Consider the following 18,064-nt stretch of genomic DNA (forward strand, 5'->3'; position numbering starts at 1 on the left):
TATGGTTCTTTTTACATTATAACTATTCTCAGTTCGCTTCTGAAATGAAAAATAAAATAAATTTCCTTCAGTAATGCTTTGTACATGTAGAAGGTGGGGGTTTTTTTGCTTTCTTTTAGATTTTTTTCTCATATAATGCAGAAAGGTGTAAAAAAAGGGGCAGACGAGACTCACCAAGATTTTTTTGTGTGCCCTTCATCCCAGAAACATTTTTCTATATCACCTTTTTGCTACTAATTTTTCCTCACAGCATAGGCTGTTCATGCATGTTCAAGCAATAGACTTCAAAACACAATAGCACTCATTTCAGAGCAGATGTTTTTAACACAAAGAACTGCATCATGCTCCAGGCATAGAGTGTGAAAGCAGTTCAACCAAGGAAAAGCTAGGAAAGCATTCTGAACTAAGTAATCCTTTAGCAACTGTAGACCTTTACCTTCTGTACCAAGTTACATAACTGCATCTGTGCTAATTCTGAAGCTCATCTCTACAAAATTGAAAACTGAAGCAGTATGACTCAGGGTTATGATTGCTGATGGCATAAATAACCCAAAGGCACCAGATCATGATCTTAGAAACTAAGTAGAATCAGCTTTGGTTAGTACTTGGATGAGACACCACCAATGATTACTAGGTACTATAGGCTGTATCTCAAGGAGAGAAATGGTAAAACCATCTCTGAGGCTTCCTTGCTTAAGAAAACCCTGTGAAATTAATGAAATAACCAGAAGCTGACAGGTGACTTCAAAGTGTGTGCATACACACACAATAATCACAAGTCATTGTAGTAAAAGTACCTTGTACAGTCATGGGAACTTTTGAAATGCTGTGCATTTATTCAGACCAGTCAGTGTCTTGGGCACAGTAAGACCCTACCTCAGTCTCAGATAAGGCAAACTGTATCACTCTCCCATCTTGGAGATCATCCGCTGGTTGACTTCCCTCTCTTCTTTCTCTTTTACCACACCACCTCCACATCCCTTTCCCATGATTCTGATTCAGGGAGAAAGGCAAGGTATACACCAATATTCCAGGCCCTCCTCCCTCTCTTCTTTCTCCTGTACCACACCAGTTCCACCTTGCCTACCCTCTTTCATCTCTTGCCTCACCATACCTTGTGTTACCATACCTCCCACCCCCTCATGCTCCGTCTCAATTCACCATGTCTATTTCCCTTGCAACTCATGTCCTGTTATGTCTTCTCTCCTTGCACCCAATGTCTCCCTTCATGTCATAGCATCTTTCTATATACTTAATATATCACCATGAGTCTTCAAACATAACTTCCTAAGCATTCCTCAATTATTTAGGGCATTTCCCATTCTGGAAATAAGGCAAAGTGCAAATCTAACAAATAAATTAATAAATAAATAATTGTACATTATCTCCCTTCTTTTGGTTGTGTGCTTTATCTTGACTCATCTGCCTGTTTTCTTTGTCCTTTTCCTCCATAATCTCTTCTTGTCTTCTCTTCCTTGATGTCATTCATTATTCTTTATTTGAATATCCTGCCAATGCACAACCCCATTTTCTCATCCCACTTACCTACCTCCTGCTCTCTCATTTTCATCTTGCCCCCACTGCTACCAAACTTCCCTCATTTCCTGTTGAACCTCACATGGTCACATTTCCTTCCCTTTTTCCACTCCTTCACATCTCCGGCCATTTCCTGCCTCACTTTATGTCACCCTGTCCTCTTCTTGCACCTCTTGCCTCACGACTACCTCTGTCAGTGCCAACACCATGAGAAAAGGAAGTGTGTGAGAGAACCAAGGGACAGAGAAGAGTAAATGGTGGGACACACTTTGGGAAAGAGTTTCACACACCCTTGGAGTGTTAGTATTATCCACCTAGGAGCCTCCGGTGGCCTAGGGGATAAAAGCCTTGTGACTTGAAGGTTGGATTGCTGACCTGAAGGCTGCCAGGTTCGAATCCCACCCAGGGAGAGCGTGGATGAGCTCCCTCTATCGGCTCCAGCTCCATTCGGGGACATGAGAGAAGCCTCTCACAAGGATAGTAAAAACATCAAAACATCCAGGCGTCCCCTGGGCAACGTCCTTGTAGATGGCCAATTCTCTCATTCCGGTTGCTCCTGACATGAAAAAAAAAATTAGCCACCTTGGAAATGAACTGGCTTTTTTTTTTCAGAAGTGGGCCTGAGAACCAGTTGCCTCAGAAGATGCTCAGAAGGCTTCCCATCTTTGATTCTGTTTAAAAAGTAACTTGCAAAAGTAGTTGTCTTTGTGACTACTAAGAGTTTTATGCTGTTGGGCTTACTCCTGAATAAATGGGTAGAAAATAGGATGCATCCTAAAAGCCAATCTATGTTTTCATCTACTAAAATTATTAGTAGATTTTTTTCCATAAAAAGACAGAGTTCCCTGTGCCTATCAGAGCCAGTGCTGGGCACACCTGCAAAGCTGGATCCAGTGGTTCACCATATTTTTGTTGTTAGCTGCTTTCAAGTAGTTTCCAATTTAGGGCAACTTTAAAACAAACCTATCGTAGGGTTTTCTGAGGCTAAGAATGGGTGATTCACCCATGGATTTGCATAGTTGAACAGGGATTAACATCCTGTTTTCTGGAGTCATAGTCCAATATTCAAATTCCTACAGCATGTTCACTCCCAGTCACCATGTACTCACAGCCAACACCTGAACTATCAGGACAATGCTTTTAATCAAAAGTTATAATCATAGTATGATCATAATAAATGACTATAACAAATAATGATCAATTGTTATAAATACATAATAGGGCACATGTTACAAAAGCTGAAGTACTATATATACTCGAAGATACGTAGAGTTTTTAAAATCTCTTTTTGGGGGCTGAAAAAGCCTCCCTCGGCTTATAATGGGGTCAAGGTCAAGCCCACAGTGGAGCCTGGAGGCCACAGTATGTTTTCTTTTCCAAAACCTCCCTCCTCTGCTTCTCCTCCCAGGCTGATTATCTTATTTTTTTTAAGAGAGAGAGAGAGAGACAAGAAGCGAGACAAGGAGAGTGTGTTGCGAACCCCTTGCAAGCCAGGAAGAAAAGATTGCATGGAGGGAAGGGGAAAGGAAAGGGAAAAAGAGAGACTTTCACATTTGCAGAATTTATTATTATTGCTATTATTGCAAGAATGTTTGAGTCAAAAGGGAGGGAAGGGGGGAAAGGACAGCAATAGAAGGTGTGTATTTTTTTATTCCCAAGAAAACAAAAATGGGCTGAGTTTTTTGGGAGGGGGGAGGAAGTTTTAAAAAGCCTTTCCTGGCTACTTTTAGAGTTTGAAACAAGAAGAAATAAAAGAAGTGGGAAAGGGCAGGAGAAAAGAGGCCAAAGTTGTTTTTAGGGGGACTTTGCTTGTATTTCTTCCTTGGGCAAATGCATGCCCCAAAGCTTGTAATTAATATATAGATTTCCCCCATACAAATACATTAATTTAATATATGAATTTTCTCCTCATATGTTTTCAGGTCTTTGCAAATCCTATATACAGATAGATATCTAGAGATTTCCATGTACCGGTATATCTGTACCCAGGCCCGTAGCCAGATTTTGTTTTGGGAGGGGCTGGGATTTTGGTTCGGGGGGGCTGAGTCTGAGCGGGAGAGGGTCTACCCTAGCAAACCTTTTGTATCATTATCCCAATATTCATATGGGATATATTGAGCATGGTGATCAGATCATGATATGAATAAACATAACAGTTTAAATAATAAATGTAAGGCTTTCTCGCGGACCACCCTGAGAATTTGGGGGGGGGCTGAAGCACACACACACACACAAACACACACAAACACACACACACACACACACACACACACACATAGAGATGTCTAGATAGATATAAACCTTCATAAATAGGGCTTTCAAATATTGCAGGAGGGAAATTTACATAGAGGATTTGCAAACGTTTCAGGAGGAAATGCAAATTTGAAATTAGTATATATAATTATAGATCTGTATCTAGCTCTGCATTGTTTATATAGGCATTGAATATTTGCATGTTACTATGTTGGAAGCCAGCCTGAATCCCCATGGAGAGATAGATAGAGCAGGATACAAAGGAAGTTGTTGTTGTTGATGATGATGATTATTATAAAGTTATTGTTGATACCATATTGTTTTGCTGATCCTATTTTTCCACTTATAGAGTTATTTAGAGTTATTTACTGTTTTTCTTTGAAATAGAGTAAATATTCAAAAACATTTAACTCACTGATGCCTCAATTAACGTAATTTTATTGGTATCTATTTTTATTTTGAAATTTACAAGTAGCTGCTGCATTTCCTACCCTCAGCTTATACTCGAGTATATATGGTAATTGTTAATAAATAAAATGAAACAATTTAATAATTAGGTATGGTGTGTAGCTCCATCTGGAATTAGGTTCTTAGTGGCTTAGGTTTTCTCTGCATGGTTAATGGGCTGTTGATGTTATGAGATTAAAAGAAACACAAACTTTTGAAAGTTTCTTGTTTACTTGATCACATGGAAACACTTCTTACTTGCTATAAATGGCCGGTTGCGAGCTATTTTCAGGCTTCACTATTCTGATTTTTCTTGTAATACATGTACAGAATGCTTCTGGCTTGTTTATAAACCATTGAAACTGACATAATTTTTCTCTTATGCTTACCTCCATTGCATGTAATAGTACAAGTATATTTTAAGGGCAAATAAATTGGTTTAAATGCTTAGTGAGTCACTGTAATTTGTGGAATACTTACATTTGCATTATATATGCTTGAAGCTAACCTCCAAGTATAACCCATTCTGTTAACTGGGAATAAACCAGGGGAAGACTCTATAGGTATATTATTTTATATCTGGAACTGTGAATACATACTTCCTCCTTTTACATTCTGTAAAGCCAGACTTTAGAGGGTTTCCCCCTTTTTCCCACTGAGAAATACAGTAAAATATAATTGCTTCTTTCCCCCTTGTCCCCTTAAATACTAAGATGACATTCAATTAGTATGCTAAACAAGGTGTCTCATTGTAGCCATTGCTTGCATATATTAAATATAACTAATCTTTCATTTCCTAGAACAGTTTTTGTCTGGTGTAATTAAGACTTGGAATTCTCTTGAGGAATAAATGTGTTTCTCCCACACCCTTTCTTTTTATGGCATGAGTTAAGGACTGTACAATTCTATTTCCATGACATACACTCAGGGGATATTGTGTTAAAATCATTTGATTTCTCTTGGGACAGTGATAGAAGTCTCACAATGTATCTTTAATATGTATATCATTTAAAGATCAAAACTATCAGTAATTTCAGTATCTTTGTTGATGTAGAACTAGTTCAATGCTCTGTGCCACCCCTATTGCTGTATCTGTACTTAGATATTAAATTGTGAGACTAGTAATAGAGCATTAAATTGTTCCACATCATAATATAAAAAAATCTTTGCTTCATGCTTTTTTATCCTCATCCAACTACGTGTCTTTTGCTTGGAAAAGGGTGCCCTTCCAGACAGGCCCTATATCCCAGATGTGATCCCAGGTTTACTGTTTATCCCAGATTATCTGGCAATGGGGACTCATATAATCCAGTTTAAAGCAGAAAACCAGGGATCAGATCTTGGAGTATAGGGCCTGTCTGGAAGGGCCCAGTTGTATCCATCTCCACATGCTAGACATTTGGTTGCTATTTCCACACCAATACCTGGGACTGTTTCCTCTGAAATCTGTTTTAAGAAACTCCAGATATTGACTATCTTGCACGGGAATAAAGGAGTTGAGGTCCTTATTCAACTTGCTGAAGCCTGAGGCTGTCCAGCTTAAGGAATAACCTTGTGTCATTGAATGCACATGCAGTTCTTTCAAAGATTAATTCAGAGAAAGAGCTGTCCAGAGGAAACTTTGAGTTAACTACTGACCTCTTACAACCTTTGAGGTGATCTCTTACCAAAACTAGTCTTAAGGGCACCATTTTATTTCTTTTTTATATCAGAAATATGGTAGCTAAGTGTTTCTTCCTATTCTTTCTCAGAGCTATATACTAAAAGCAGACAGAAAATGCAGTCATTGTAATACTGTGAAAAGTTTGTGTCCTCTCCCCCTCACTCTAGCTGTTCACTTTTAGTTAGATTGTGGATACTTTTAACTGTTATTTTATACAGTGTGGTCAAGTGCCTTACAATATTTCGTTCGCTCCAGTTACTTTGTCAAGTAATTTTCCATTGTGTAGAAGGAAGGAACATGAATGCTTCATAAAAGACAGAACAGAAATTAGTTTCTGCCTCTCTGCCTGTGATTTCTCATGACCTAAGAGTGTGATGAAAGAAAAACTAATGTTTTGAATATACAATATTGGACATTTAGCATAACATATATTGACCTTCCAATGATATTAATGAGACTAGTGAATCTCATTGCTATATTCTATGATATTGCCAAGTTGTCACCTCCTTCTTATCAGAAATTATTGTCATGATTTATTTTAATTTGAAAACTTCACTGCAAAATCTCAGATCATTATGTTCAAAGGACATACACTTAATATTTTTAAAAATGGGTGGATATATATCAAAGCACTTTTTCAATAACGACATGAGGGCTTTAAAGGCTATTCAGCAATATTCACAGCCCTCACAAATGGACACTGGAAAAAGAGGGATTTTTAAAGAAAATTTTATGCCTTTACAGACCATAATATTCTGAATTGGTTTCTTGAACATAACAGCATGCTACAAGTTGCCAAGAAGTTTCCACAATCATAAATACTGATTTATTTTAACAAAAATTAGTTATTCACTGATGTTTCAGCTGAGCTCTTATTTTTGTTTTTAACCAAGCCTTTATCTTATCACACAATATGCTATTGTTGTATATATGTGCATGTAGGTAGAAGGGTGTATTGTCACATCTACAAATATTGGAAAAAATACAAAAGACTACAGAAATCATTACTTTTTTGTTGTTGTTAAAAACATATTTTTCTGCTTAAACATCAAAGTACCTGCTGCCAGTTTTTAGCATGCTACTACAGCTACCTGTATCAGGATAGAAAGTATTGTCCAAATTTACAAGCTGAAAGTTCTAGATAAATAATAATCATATATGTTCAGAGGAATTCAGAGATAAGGTACAGAATTTCTGGCCGCTCAGCCTAAGATGGGTGTCAAAGGGTCATGTTCTCATCAATTTATTTCATTAAACTCCTAACAAGGTCTAATTGCTCCATAATTTTATTCTGCAGGAGAAGCCTACATGAGACTCAGTAGATTGCCTGAAGCAGAACACTGGTATGTGGAATCCCTGCGCTCCAAAACAGACCACATCCCCGCTCATCTTACATATGGAAAGCTCCTGGCTTTAACAGTGAGTGTAACCACCAGGAAATTAAAAGTCACATTCTGAAAAAAAAAATCATTTTTCAACAGTATCTGTTAAGGTTGTCTGAATAGCAATATAAGCATTCCCCGTATTTTCCTTTTATTTCAGTAAATAAACATGTTGATGGCCTGTTGGTTCGATGAAAAGCTTTTTTCCTTCTCTGTCTCCTGTACAAATTCTTTAGCCCCATTCCCGAGTCTCCATCTATCACTGAATTCAGAGAAGGAACTGAATATTTTATTCCTTTGAACAAGACATGGGTACTAAGCTCTGATTGGGCAGATATTTTTCTCTTTCTATGAAGTACATAGTCTACACTGGCTGCTTATATCCCATCTGAAGCAAACTATGGTATATCCTCTGACTTTGGCCAAAGCAAAGCCAAGCCAGTTTAACCATGTAAAATCCACAATACCCACCAGATGTTGGTGAATGTCATGGGAACAGGCAGAAGTAAATTTTCTTGCCTGTATAAATTTCCCCTGTGTTCCATAGTCTACATTCAGGTTGGAAGGAAACTCTTTCCCTTTCTCAAACAATGTAATGGAGCTATGGCTTCATTGGGTAATAACCTGAGAACTTTCTTATTGAAAAGACTATGGCATCATATAGCCACTGGGCTTTTCTGATATTTTAAATATCTGTATTTTATAATGTTACTGGTACTAATTTAGTTATCTTTGTGATCTTAATATGAGATTTTGCTATTTTGTGAAAACTTTTGTATCTTAGACGGACTGGAAAAACAGAAGGATGGTAGACAATTTTTTGCCTTTTAGAAAATAAATCCAACCCAATCTATTTTCTAGTACAATGGCTGTTGAGATTGTAATTGCCTAGCCCAGAGTCAACTCTAAAAGTGTTTCACAACCCACAAGTCAAGTTATATTATGGATTCATATGTAAAAATTATAACTCACCAGGGTATATTTTTCCAGAAAGCCATAAGAACAGGAGAATTTAGTGGTTAAGGCATTTGAGTTGTGGCACAGCTAGTTAGATAATTGGAAAGCAGCCAACTCTTGGCTAAAGCCCCTGTTTTCATTTTATTTATTTTTCCAGAAACTCTGTTTAGGTACATTGCACTATGAGCATGCTATTCTAAACGCCTCCAAATCTCCAAGGCCAGTTTAAGTGAATTGCTTAAGGGCAAAATCAACAAAGAATTTTGTGGCACCTTAAAGTTTAACAGATATATTATGTCATATAAATAAATATGCTAAGGTGCCACAAGACATCTTTTATTCCAGCAAATGAGACTAGATCAGCACAATAGTTCTTGGCAATAGTTTGTGGTCAGTAGTATTTAAAACTTGTTTGTTCTTTAATCTAGTTCATCACATAGTATATGTCGAGCATTCCTTGTCTGAAATTCCAAAATTCATAATACCCAAAATTCAAAAATGCCCACATGCATGCTGAGCTAATAATAATAATAACTTTATTTTTGTACCCTGCCTCTATCTCCCTGAAGGGACTCAGGGCGGCTAACTTATGGCACAAGGTGCCTAAAACAATGCATAAAATAAACACACAGTACAATACAAAATAAAACCACTAGTATATAAAGGAACAATTTGAGCTCAGAACAGCGCCAGTAACCTAAAGTGTACACAAACTCTGTTTCATGCACAAAATTATTAAAAATATACTCTACAAAAATAGCATCAGACTATGTGTATAAGGTATACTTGGTCTGATTTCCAAGATATCTCACTATGTCCATCACATACAGATAGAAATATTCCAAAATCTGAAAGCACATGGTCTAGGGCCCTTCCACATAGCCACAAAATGCATTTACAAAAGGCATTAAAATGCTGGTCACAAGCCACATTTTGTCTACACTGGGCTCCTAAATATCCTTTGCAAAAGGAAATGAACCACGCAACCCAGCTGTGCCAAAGCCTCCTTTGACAAGGCTTGCCATGGGCAGTTCTTTCCTACACTTCCTGTACTACCCTGATTCCTTCCTCCCAAAAAACCATTTGAAAATCCTCCTAACCATCACTGAAGGGTCTGTGCTTTTTCAGTCTGCATCACTCAAGATGCAATGGAGCTTTGGAGTAGTAAACTCCATCCCTTCCTCCAAAGCTATGTTGCATTTTGAGTGATGCAGATTGAAGAAGTATAGATCTTGCAGAGACATTAGGGAGGATTTTTATAGTTCTGGGGGGAAATCAGGGAGGGTAGAAAGTCACTGTCATTCTACCTGAGCTTGGGGAGCTCAGGATTACTGTGGGGACATTATCTCGGATCACACATGATCTGAGATGGCAGTCTCCACTGCCAAAACAAAACAATAATAATAATAATAATAATAATAATAATAATAATAATAACAACTTTATTTTTATACCCCGCCTCCATCTCCCCGATGGGACTCGGGGTGGCTTACATGGGGCCAAGCCCAGAAGATTACAGTCATTGTAATTAAAACACATCCAAATATAATCAAATCCAATAAAACACAATCAAAGTAAAGCACGATTGGTTAAAAACCTGAGTGAGCTCATAAAATGAACTGGGCCAGTGAAAGTGCATAGAGTGAGAAATGTAAACTAGAAAAGAAGTAAGAGACCCAAACTGTTTTCATTGGTAAGGGGCTTGGGATGAGGTAAACATAGGGGCTGTTTTCAGCTGAATGAGTAGCATAAAGTGCAATAGAAATGTTATTTATTATTATTATTAATAATAATAATAATAATAATAATAATAATAATAATAATAATAAACTTTATATACCGCCCTATCTCCCCGAGGGGACTCAGAGCAGTTTCCAATCTAAACAGCATACATTACATAGTCAAAAATTGAGAATATTAAAAAATACAACTATACAATTAAAATAGACAATAAATAACAATTACAACACAGGGATCATTGGCCAATATCATAACAATCCGATCAGGGATGAATGAATCTTACATAACATGTTCCATTGCCATAGGTCGGAGGTATTCAGAGTAGTTTACTCAAAAACCTGCCAAAACCACCAGGTCTTCAGATCTTTATGAAAGGTGGATAAGGTAGGGGTTAGCCTAATCTCTTTTGGGAGTGCATTCCAGAGCCGGGGGGCCCACTTCCAAGAAGGCCCGATTTCTCGTTCCCACCAACCGTACTTGGGATGGAGGTGGGATCGAGAGAAGAGCCTCCCCGACCGATCTCAAGGCCTGTACTGGTTCATAGGGGGAGATGCGATCACGGAGATAGGCAGGGCCCGAGCCATTTAGGGCTTTATAGGTTAATACCTGCACCTTGAATTGGGCCCGGCAGTTTATTGGCAGCCAGTGGAGCTGTTTCAATAACAGCATTGTATGCTCCCTATAACCAGCACCAGTTAGTAACCCAGCTGCCGACCTTTGAACTAGTTGGAATTTCCGGACCGTCTACACAGGCAGCCCCACGTAGTGAGCATTAATAACATGAGCAAAGCTAGGGGTTTTCCTTGACAATTCAGACCTTTGCCAGAATTTTTTAACCCAGAGTAAATTTGGATTAATTAGCCTACTCCAGGTTAAATCACATTAGCCTATGTGTGTCCTGCATTTCCTACAATGCATTAATAGAAATGTAGATTCAGCCAAAGATCCAAGCATTTTTGATAAGGGATATACAGTTTGTAGTGTGTAAAGCTGAAGCAGAACACTGGATACCCTTTCCTGATTTTGCTCATTTGATGTGTTGTTGACGGCTTCCATGGCCGGGATCACAGGGTTGTTGTGTGTTTTCCGGGCTGTATGGCCTTCTGGAACATGTCCCTATAGCCCGGAAAACACACAACAACCCTTTGCTCATTTGGCTTCTAGAATACCGAGACATTGCCTTCTAGTCTTTCTTTTTCATGCAGTTTAATATGTTCTTCGTGTGTCTGTTGTTTTGATCATTCTTTCCACAGTTTCTGTCCAGACATGAGGCATTCTAGAGAACTTCACTAAATTTCTCAAGGTGCATTAGGTCAGCAGAAGAACTGATTAAAGCTTTATGAGTCAAGACCCAAACCATATAGTATTTAATATCAACCAGTACTTTGAATTGCAGATTAAACACATAAGAAGCCAGTGAAATTGTTTCAGTCTGGGCTATCTAGCAGTCCATCTGAAACTTCTGAAAGAGAGCCAGTATAGTGTCGTGGTATGTGTGTTGGACTATAAGACTGGGAAACCAGAGTTAAAATCTTTTTTCAGCCATGGAAACCTTTTGGGTGACCTTGGACATGCCATACTTTCTCAGCCTCAAAGAAAGGCAAGGTAACTCCCTTCTGAACAACTCATGCAAAGACAAAATCATGGTAGTGTTGTCTTGGGGTTGCCATAAATACAAAATGACTTCAAAGCACACAACAAGAAGAGTAAGACTGGCAGTAGAGGAAGCTCTGGCACACTAGTTAGTCTGGCTAACCCAATCCTGGATGTTGGGTTTGAGTCTTCTTTATATCTCTCTGTTTTCCCCTAAATGATCAGCTGCCTTGAATTTATTTTGTTATTCTTTGCGACAAAGTTATTTATAAAAAGGCTTAAAACATGAATATTTCTGTAGCAGCTGACAGATTTCTCTAAATGTAGTTATTTTTGCAAACTGGCATCTGTCAACCTTGCTTGTCATGAGATTGGCCACATGCCCAAAATTTACTTTCAAATTTATATTTGCATAGAATTTGCCATCCAATTATAGGATATTTGTCTGCCTGCCAGGATCTTGTAACTCTAATTTTGAAACAGAAGGCACTTTACTTTTAAAATAAACATATCTTAACAACACCCAGAGAATATGCAACATTGCTTGTTTATTTCTTGGTGGCAACAGAGAAGATTGCAGTTAGCACCTTTAAGCCACATTTTTTTTTTACAGAAATGTGGTAGATTTGGGGGGTTTCATGAAAGGCCACACGTTTCTTCTTGTGTTACATCAAAAAGAATCAAACACAAACCAGTCACTAATTGTTAAGTCTCTATTTTTATGGCATTGACATAATTTTTTTGAAGAATCTGCATTTTAAATGCTGCAATCTCTAGAATCTCATGTCCAGTTTAACCCCTAGTCATTCCTAATAAGACTTACGTGCAGTAATTACAACCTGTTGTTTATCATTCATTCTTTGGTTGTTGTTCCCTTCTTTTTCAAGACCTACAGTGGGGATAAAATATTTAGTCAGATACCAATTGTATAAGTTCTCCCACTTAAAAAGATGAGAGAGGCCCGTAATTGACATCATAGGTAGACCTCAACTATGAGAGACAACATGAGAAAACACATCCAGAAAATCACATGGAAAATCACAAAAATCACAAATTTTTCATGAATTTATTTGCAAATTATGGTGGAAAATAAGTATTTGGTCACCTACAAACAAGCAAGATTTCTGGGTCTCACAGACCTGTAACTTCTTCTTTAAGAGGCTCCTCTGTCCTCCACTCATTACCTGTAGTAATGGCACCTATTTGAACTAGTTATCAGTATAAAAGATACCTGTCCACAACCTCAAGCAGCCACACTCCAAACTCCACTATGGTGACCAAAGAGCTGTTGAAGGACACCAGAAACAAAATTGTAGCCCTGCACCAGACTGAGAACATGAATCTGTAATAGGCAAGCAGCTTGGTGTGAAGAAATCAACTGTGGGAGTAATAATTAGACCCAGTGACAGCCCCAAAATATCACTGCTCTTGAGGAGATCTGCATGGAGGAATGGACCAACATACCAGCAACAGTGTGTGCCAACCTTGTGAGGACTTGCAGAAAACGTTTGACCTCTTGTTAGTGCCAATAAAGGATATATAACAAAGTATTGAGATGAACTTTTGTTATGGACCAAATACTTATTTTCCATCATAATTTGCAAATAAATTTGTGAAAAATCAGACAGTGTGATTTTCTGCATGTGTTTTCTCATGTTGTCTCTAATAGTTGAGGTCTACCTATGATGTCAATTACAGGCCTCTCTCATCTTTTTAAGTGGGAGAACTTGTACAATTGGTATCTGACAAAATACTCCCCCCACTGTATGTTGCTTTAACTTTAAAGTGAAGCCTTCATGCCTCATGCATTGTTAATCCATATGTGTCTCCACTGCCTTGAGACTATTTCACACTGCTGTCAGGCCTCTTCATTCACTGAAATGAAAGACCTGCACAAAAGTGGGAAAATGCAAATAAAAACCCTATTCTTTTACCACCTCTGTGGAAAACTCTAGCTCCTCCTGGAAAACTCTGTTGTCAACTGTTGCCATAAGTTGACTAAATCACACTAGAAAGCCTAGAGATTCCTAGGGGAAAAAATCAAATCTGCAAATAATCAAATCCACAATAGTCAAACTGGTAAATATGGAGAGCTGATTTTCAATACATTGTTTAGACATGTGCTTACAATTACATGTGTTAATATGTGTGCTTTCCTTGAGACACATAATTTTTATATAATATAAAACTACATTAACATGCCACACAGACTTTAAACAGAAACAAAAAAGGGGGGAAGATAAATGACTTCCAACTTCCCAGCTTATTATTGTGGGTACTAGAATTTTCATACTTCCTCTAAAATATACTTTACATGAACTTTCACATATTATTTAAAACTATCTTCAAATCCAACTATTGATAATTTCTTACAATAATCCCTCAGAAAAGCAATTATTATTTTCCAATCCTTATTAAAACTACTTAATGACTTTTCTGTAATCTAAACACTCAATTTATCCATCTCAGCAAGGTCACATAATTTCATTTTCTAATCTTCCTGTGACAGAATCGCTGCGTTCTTCCATATGCTTACAAATTTTTAAGTGGGAGCTAAATTTTAATGAACTTAAAAATCCAAAGTGTGAATACAGCAAAGATGAATGTGAAGACATCAAAGTGTCATCAGGGCCCAAATCAAAAACCCGGTTTGGCTATGGAGCCACTGCAATTGTTGCTACCTGATGAAGATACACTTGGCTATATGTGTGTGTCTTTGTGTTAGAACTAAGATTGGGACCCTATCAACCTCATGAATTGATAGTATTGGTAATGGAATCTAAACAGCATAGACACCCCATGAAGTTCACCTCCAGATCATGTAGTTTATCCTATGTGACTAAAAGCAATATTCCAATAGATGGTTGACTATGTAAACATACATTATAACTTTGTAAAGCAGGTGCAACTCTACATATGTTAAATTTCAACTCACAACAGCAGCATATAAAGTGCTGGAAAACATATACGTCCCTTATAATAATAAGGGTTAGATAAAATGTACCCAGTGAGTTGTACTTGGACCTAGGGATGTTTCTGTGGTTCCCATGGATTAAAAAGTTTTTTCAACACAATTTTTGCCTCTAGGGGCCATTTTCTTTAAACAGGCAGCAAATTTTAAGTCACTTCCTGTTGCTAATAAAGGTTCTCCTGGACCTAAAATGATGTAGGGAGCCAAATAATGAGATAAAAATGACCTCTCTGCCCCTTAAAATTGCTTTGAGAGTAACACAATATTTTTGCAGGGGCTCTTCCCCCCTCCCCCCGGTGTCATCCCCACTCCCTCCCTTGAGACTGCCCCAGAGGATCCTGTGGGATTAGTTAGGCTTCAATAGTTACTTGTATGTGGTCTTTAGCCTAGATTTTTAATTGGTAAATAATTCAATTTTATAATGGTTTTTAAATTTTTTATTATGATATTATTATTAATGAGGTCTGACATGGATGTACAGAACTGGGTACCCCTGTTACGAGCTGGTCATTGACAGTAATAAAAGTTTACTACTACTACTACTACTGCAGGGGCTCTGTGAAAATAGAGCCCCTAAGCCTCCAAAGTGCCCTAGCTCCTGACCTGTGTTCTTTCCTATCCTAAATGGTTGTTCACATACAGCAGAGCAGGCAATTTATGAACCATCGGCCATAGTATATATATATCTAATGGGGAAGGATTATGGTAGTTGCCAACATCTGGAGATGAGCATGTCTGACTCACTGTTGTTTAGTTGTAACACATATCAAGACATCTTTTCATGTAACAGTTAAGTCTTCCTGTCACAGCCATTGTGTTTAACCGAAGAGAGGAAGTCTTTTCTTAAATGTGAAACATTTATGTTCAAAACAAGTTTGATTGGGGAAGTAAACTAATGGTATGCTGGCAACATGCGCGTGAATGACTTCAGTTGCATTATGCATAGCTGTTTGACGGCATTAGCCTCTCCTGCTGGCAGCTTAGAAATCTAAATTGTTCAGTGGCTTTAAGTATGCCAGCTGGACCACCTGCACACAGACCTCAACCCCCTGCCAGTTGTCAAAAGTATACTGGTCTGAATGTGAAAAAAAAGAAAGTCCACTAATAGAGAGAGGTGTGTTCTTGCAAAGTTTCTCCTACCTTGTATGCAGATTTTATAGCATTTTAATCAAATAGAAATGTCAACCTATTTGAATAAAATGTCACATTTTATTGAATAATTGGATTTTCTTCATTTCAATTATTCCCAGGGTTCCATTATTTTAAAAGTGTTTTCAATCAGAAAGATCAGTGGTGTGTGTGTGTGTGTGTGTGTGTGTGTGTGTGTATAGCATTACTCGCTGCATTAGCCTAAGGCCAGTAGAATATTGTTCTGCTCTCCCCATTCCTCAAATGGTAAAATGTTACAGAGCAATGCTACTGGCATTAGGTTTATTTCAGAAAGGGGACAAAAGAAATGATGACTGGTACAGACTTGCTTCTTGGCCTTGTATTTCCAAATACAGTACTAAAATACTATAATGCAATAGGAGGTGAATTAGAGTGGCTTGAGTGAGATCCCGCCTGAGTTTTCACTATCTGTCTTTTCTATCTTTCTGTTTCTCGCTCTGTCTCATCTATTTTTGTCCTTTCAGTAACCAAGAAAAAAAGGAAAATAACCAGATAGGTCTGAAGTGGTCTTTTTTGTCATTTGGTTCTACTCCTGCCTTTGGGTGTCATCAAATATGGCCATTGGAGATTATACTACTGTATTGCTGTATGGCCAGGAAGGTATATTAAAAACATTCAAGATTGCCATGGAGGCACCTCATGAACCTACTAACAGAAAGACACTTTTGAGAAGGAGGATGTTTGAATGGGGTTCCACAAACTCTGGGCTTCTTTTTATTACAGTGGTTCTCAGCCTGGGGTCCCCAGATGTTTTTGGCCTTCAACTCCCTGAAAACCTAACAGCTGATATATTGACTGGGATTTCTGGGAGTTGTAGGCCAAAAACATCAGGGGACCACAGGTTGAGAACCACTGTTCTATTAGAATGCAATTTATTATTATTGTTGTTGTTATTTTATTATGACACAGCAAACAAGATAGATATGCTGGATTTCGTTTCACAAAATCACAAGTCGAACACTTTCCAAGTGTCTAGGACTGTGTGATGTATTTTCGGATGATGCGTGCAAATCCCAATAGGGTGGCCTTTTGCAGTTGGCAGATCATAATTTTGTCAATGTCTATTGTTTCCAAATGCCGGCTGAGATGATGATGATGATGATGATGATGATGATTATTATTATTATATTTACACCCTGCTTTATCTCCCCCAAAGAGGAAACATTCATACATTCAAAACTTGACACAACAAAGAAAAGAATATATATTATATATACAGTAGAGTTCCGGTTAACTGACTTCTGGTTATCTGACCTACCGTAAGGATGAGCCCTGTCCCTCCGGCGAGCACTCGCCACTTTGGTTTGTTAATTCTTAAATTTGTACCTCTCTCTCTCTTGGCCTAACTTGTTACACTTTGTAGATAAGTTTAACTCATATTAATATTCAAAAACTAGCCATCTTATCAGCTTTGCTTTTTCCTTAAAAGTCTATTACATGTGAACAAACTTACTAATGACTTTAATCAAAATTATCAGCTTATCCATCTCTACCAATTCATTGCTCTCTAATAATTTTTTTTGTTGGAATAACAATACATTTCCATTTCAGAGTGCACAATAACGTTGCTCCAGTAGTCATGCTGTGGCATGCTCTCTCTATTTCTCTCTGTATATATATGCACACACACACACAGAAAACCACATTTGCAATAACTGAGCAACAGAACATAACACTGCCCATGAAAAACTATGACTAAAGAAATTTGCTATTTTTATGTGAGATCATTTTTCTACAAATTTCTTGGTCTTTCAACATGACACTTTGGTTGACTGCAGCTGGAAATTGATGATAGAGTCACACTTGGAGGACTTAGAGATTTCCAGCATTCTCTCTAGAAATCTCTCAGTCCTCCAGCATAAGTGGTAGAAGTCGACCGTAGAATCACACTGGAGGACCTAGAGATTCCTAGAGATAACATTTTAATTAAACTCATAAATAATTAAATCTGCAAAAATAAAAATGTGAATGTGGAGGAATGGCTTTTTCAAATCAGGAAAGATGGGCATCTAAAGAGGCTACAAATTTTGATAGAGCATCATGTAGCAGAACACATGCATACTGTGTCCAGTACTATTGACCACTTCACAATAAAATAAGCCAGGCAAGCAGAAAGGATAAGTGCAAAGCAAACTCTTAATTAAAGGTAATCTAAGAATGAAAAAGGGGAAATGGAAAGCCTCTTAGAAAAGAAAACTTAAAGGGATTCAGAGGACAGATTTCAGTATGATACTTCAAGAAACTGATTATGGTGCTCTTCAGTGGATGCGGAAATATTTAGCATTGCTTTTTGGCTTTATGGTAATAACTCTGCATTATGAAGCATAACAGGCAAGGAAGAAATCTGGTGAA

General features: G+C 37.8%; 1 protein-coding gene across 1 annotated transcript in view; it reads left to right on the plus strand.

Annotated features, from left to right (window-relative positions):
* tmtc2 (transmembrane O-mannosyltransferase targeting cadherins 2) overlaps window positions 1–18,064 on the plus strand; it is a 229,045-nt gene that overhangs the window by 171,281 nt on the left and 39,700 nt on the right. Inside the window, exon 8 of the mRNA XM_062982690.1 lies at window positions 7,197–7,318. Coding sequence (XP_062838760.1) covers window positions 7,197–7,318 — 122 coding nt within the window. The remainder of the gene's footprint in view (window positions 1–7,196; window positions 7,319–18,064) is intronic.

This window comes from Anolis carolinensis, chromosome 5 (assembly GCF_035594765.1).
Source record: "Anolis carolinensis isolate JA03-04 chromosome 5, rAnoCar3.1.pri, whole genome shotgun sequence".
NCBI lineage: Eukaryota > Metazoa > Chordata > Lepidosauria > Squamata > Dactyloidae > Anolis > Anolis carolinensis.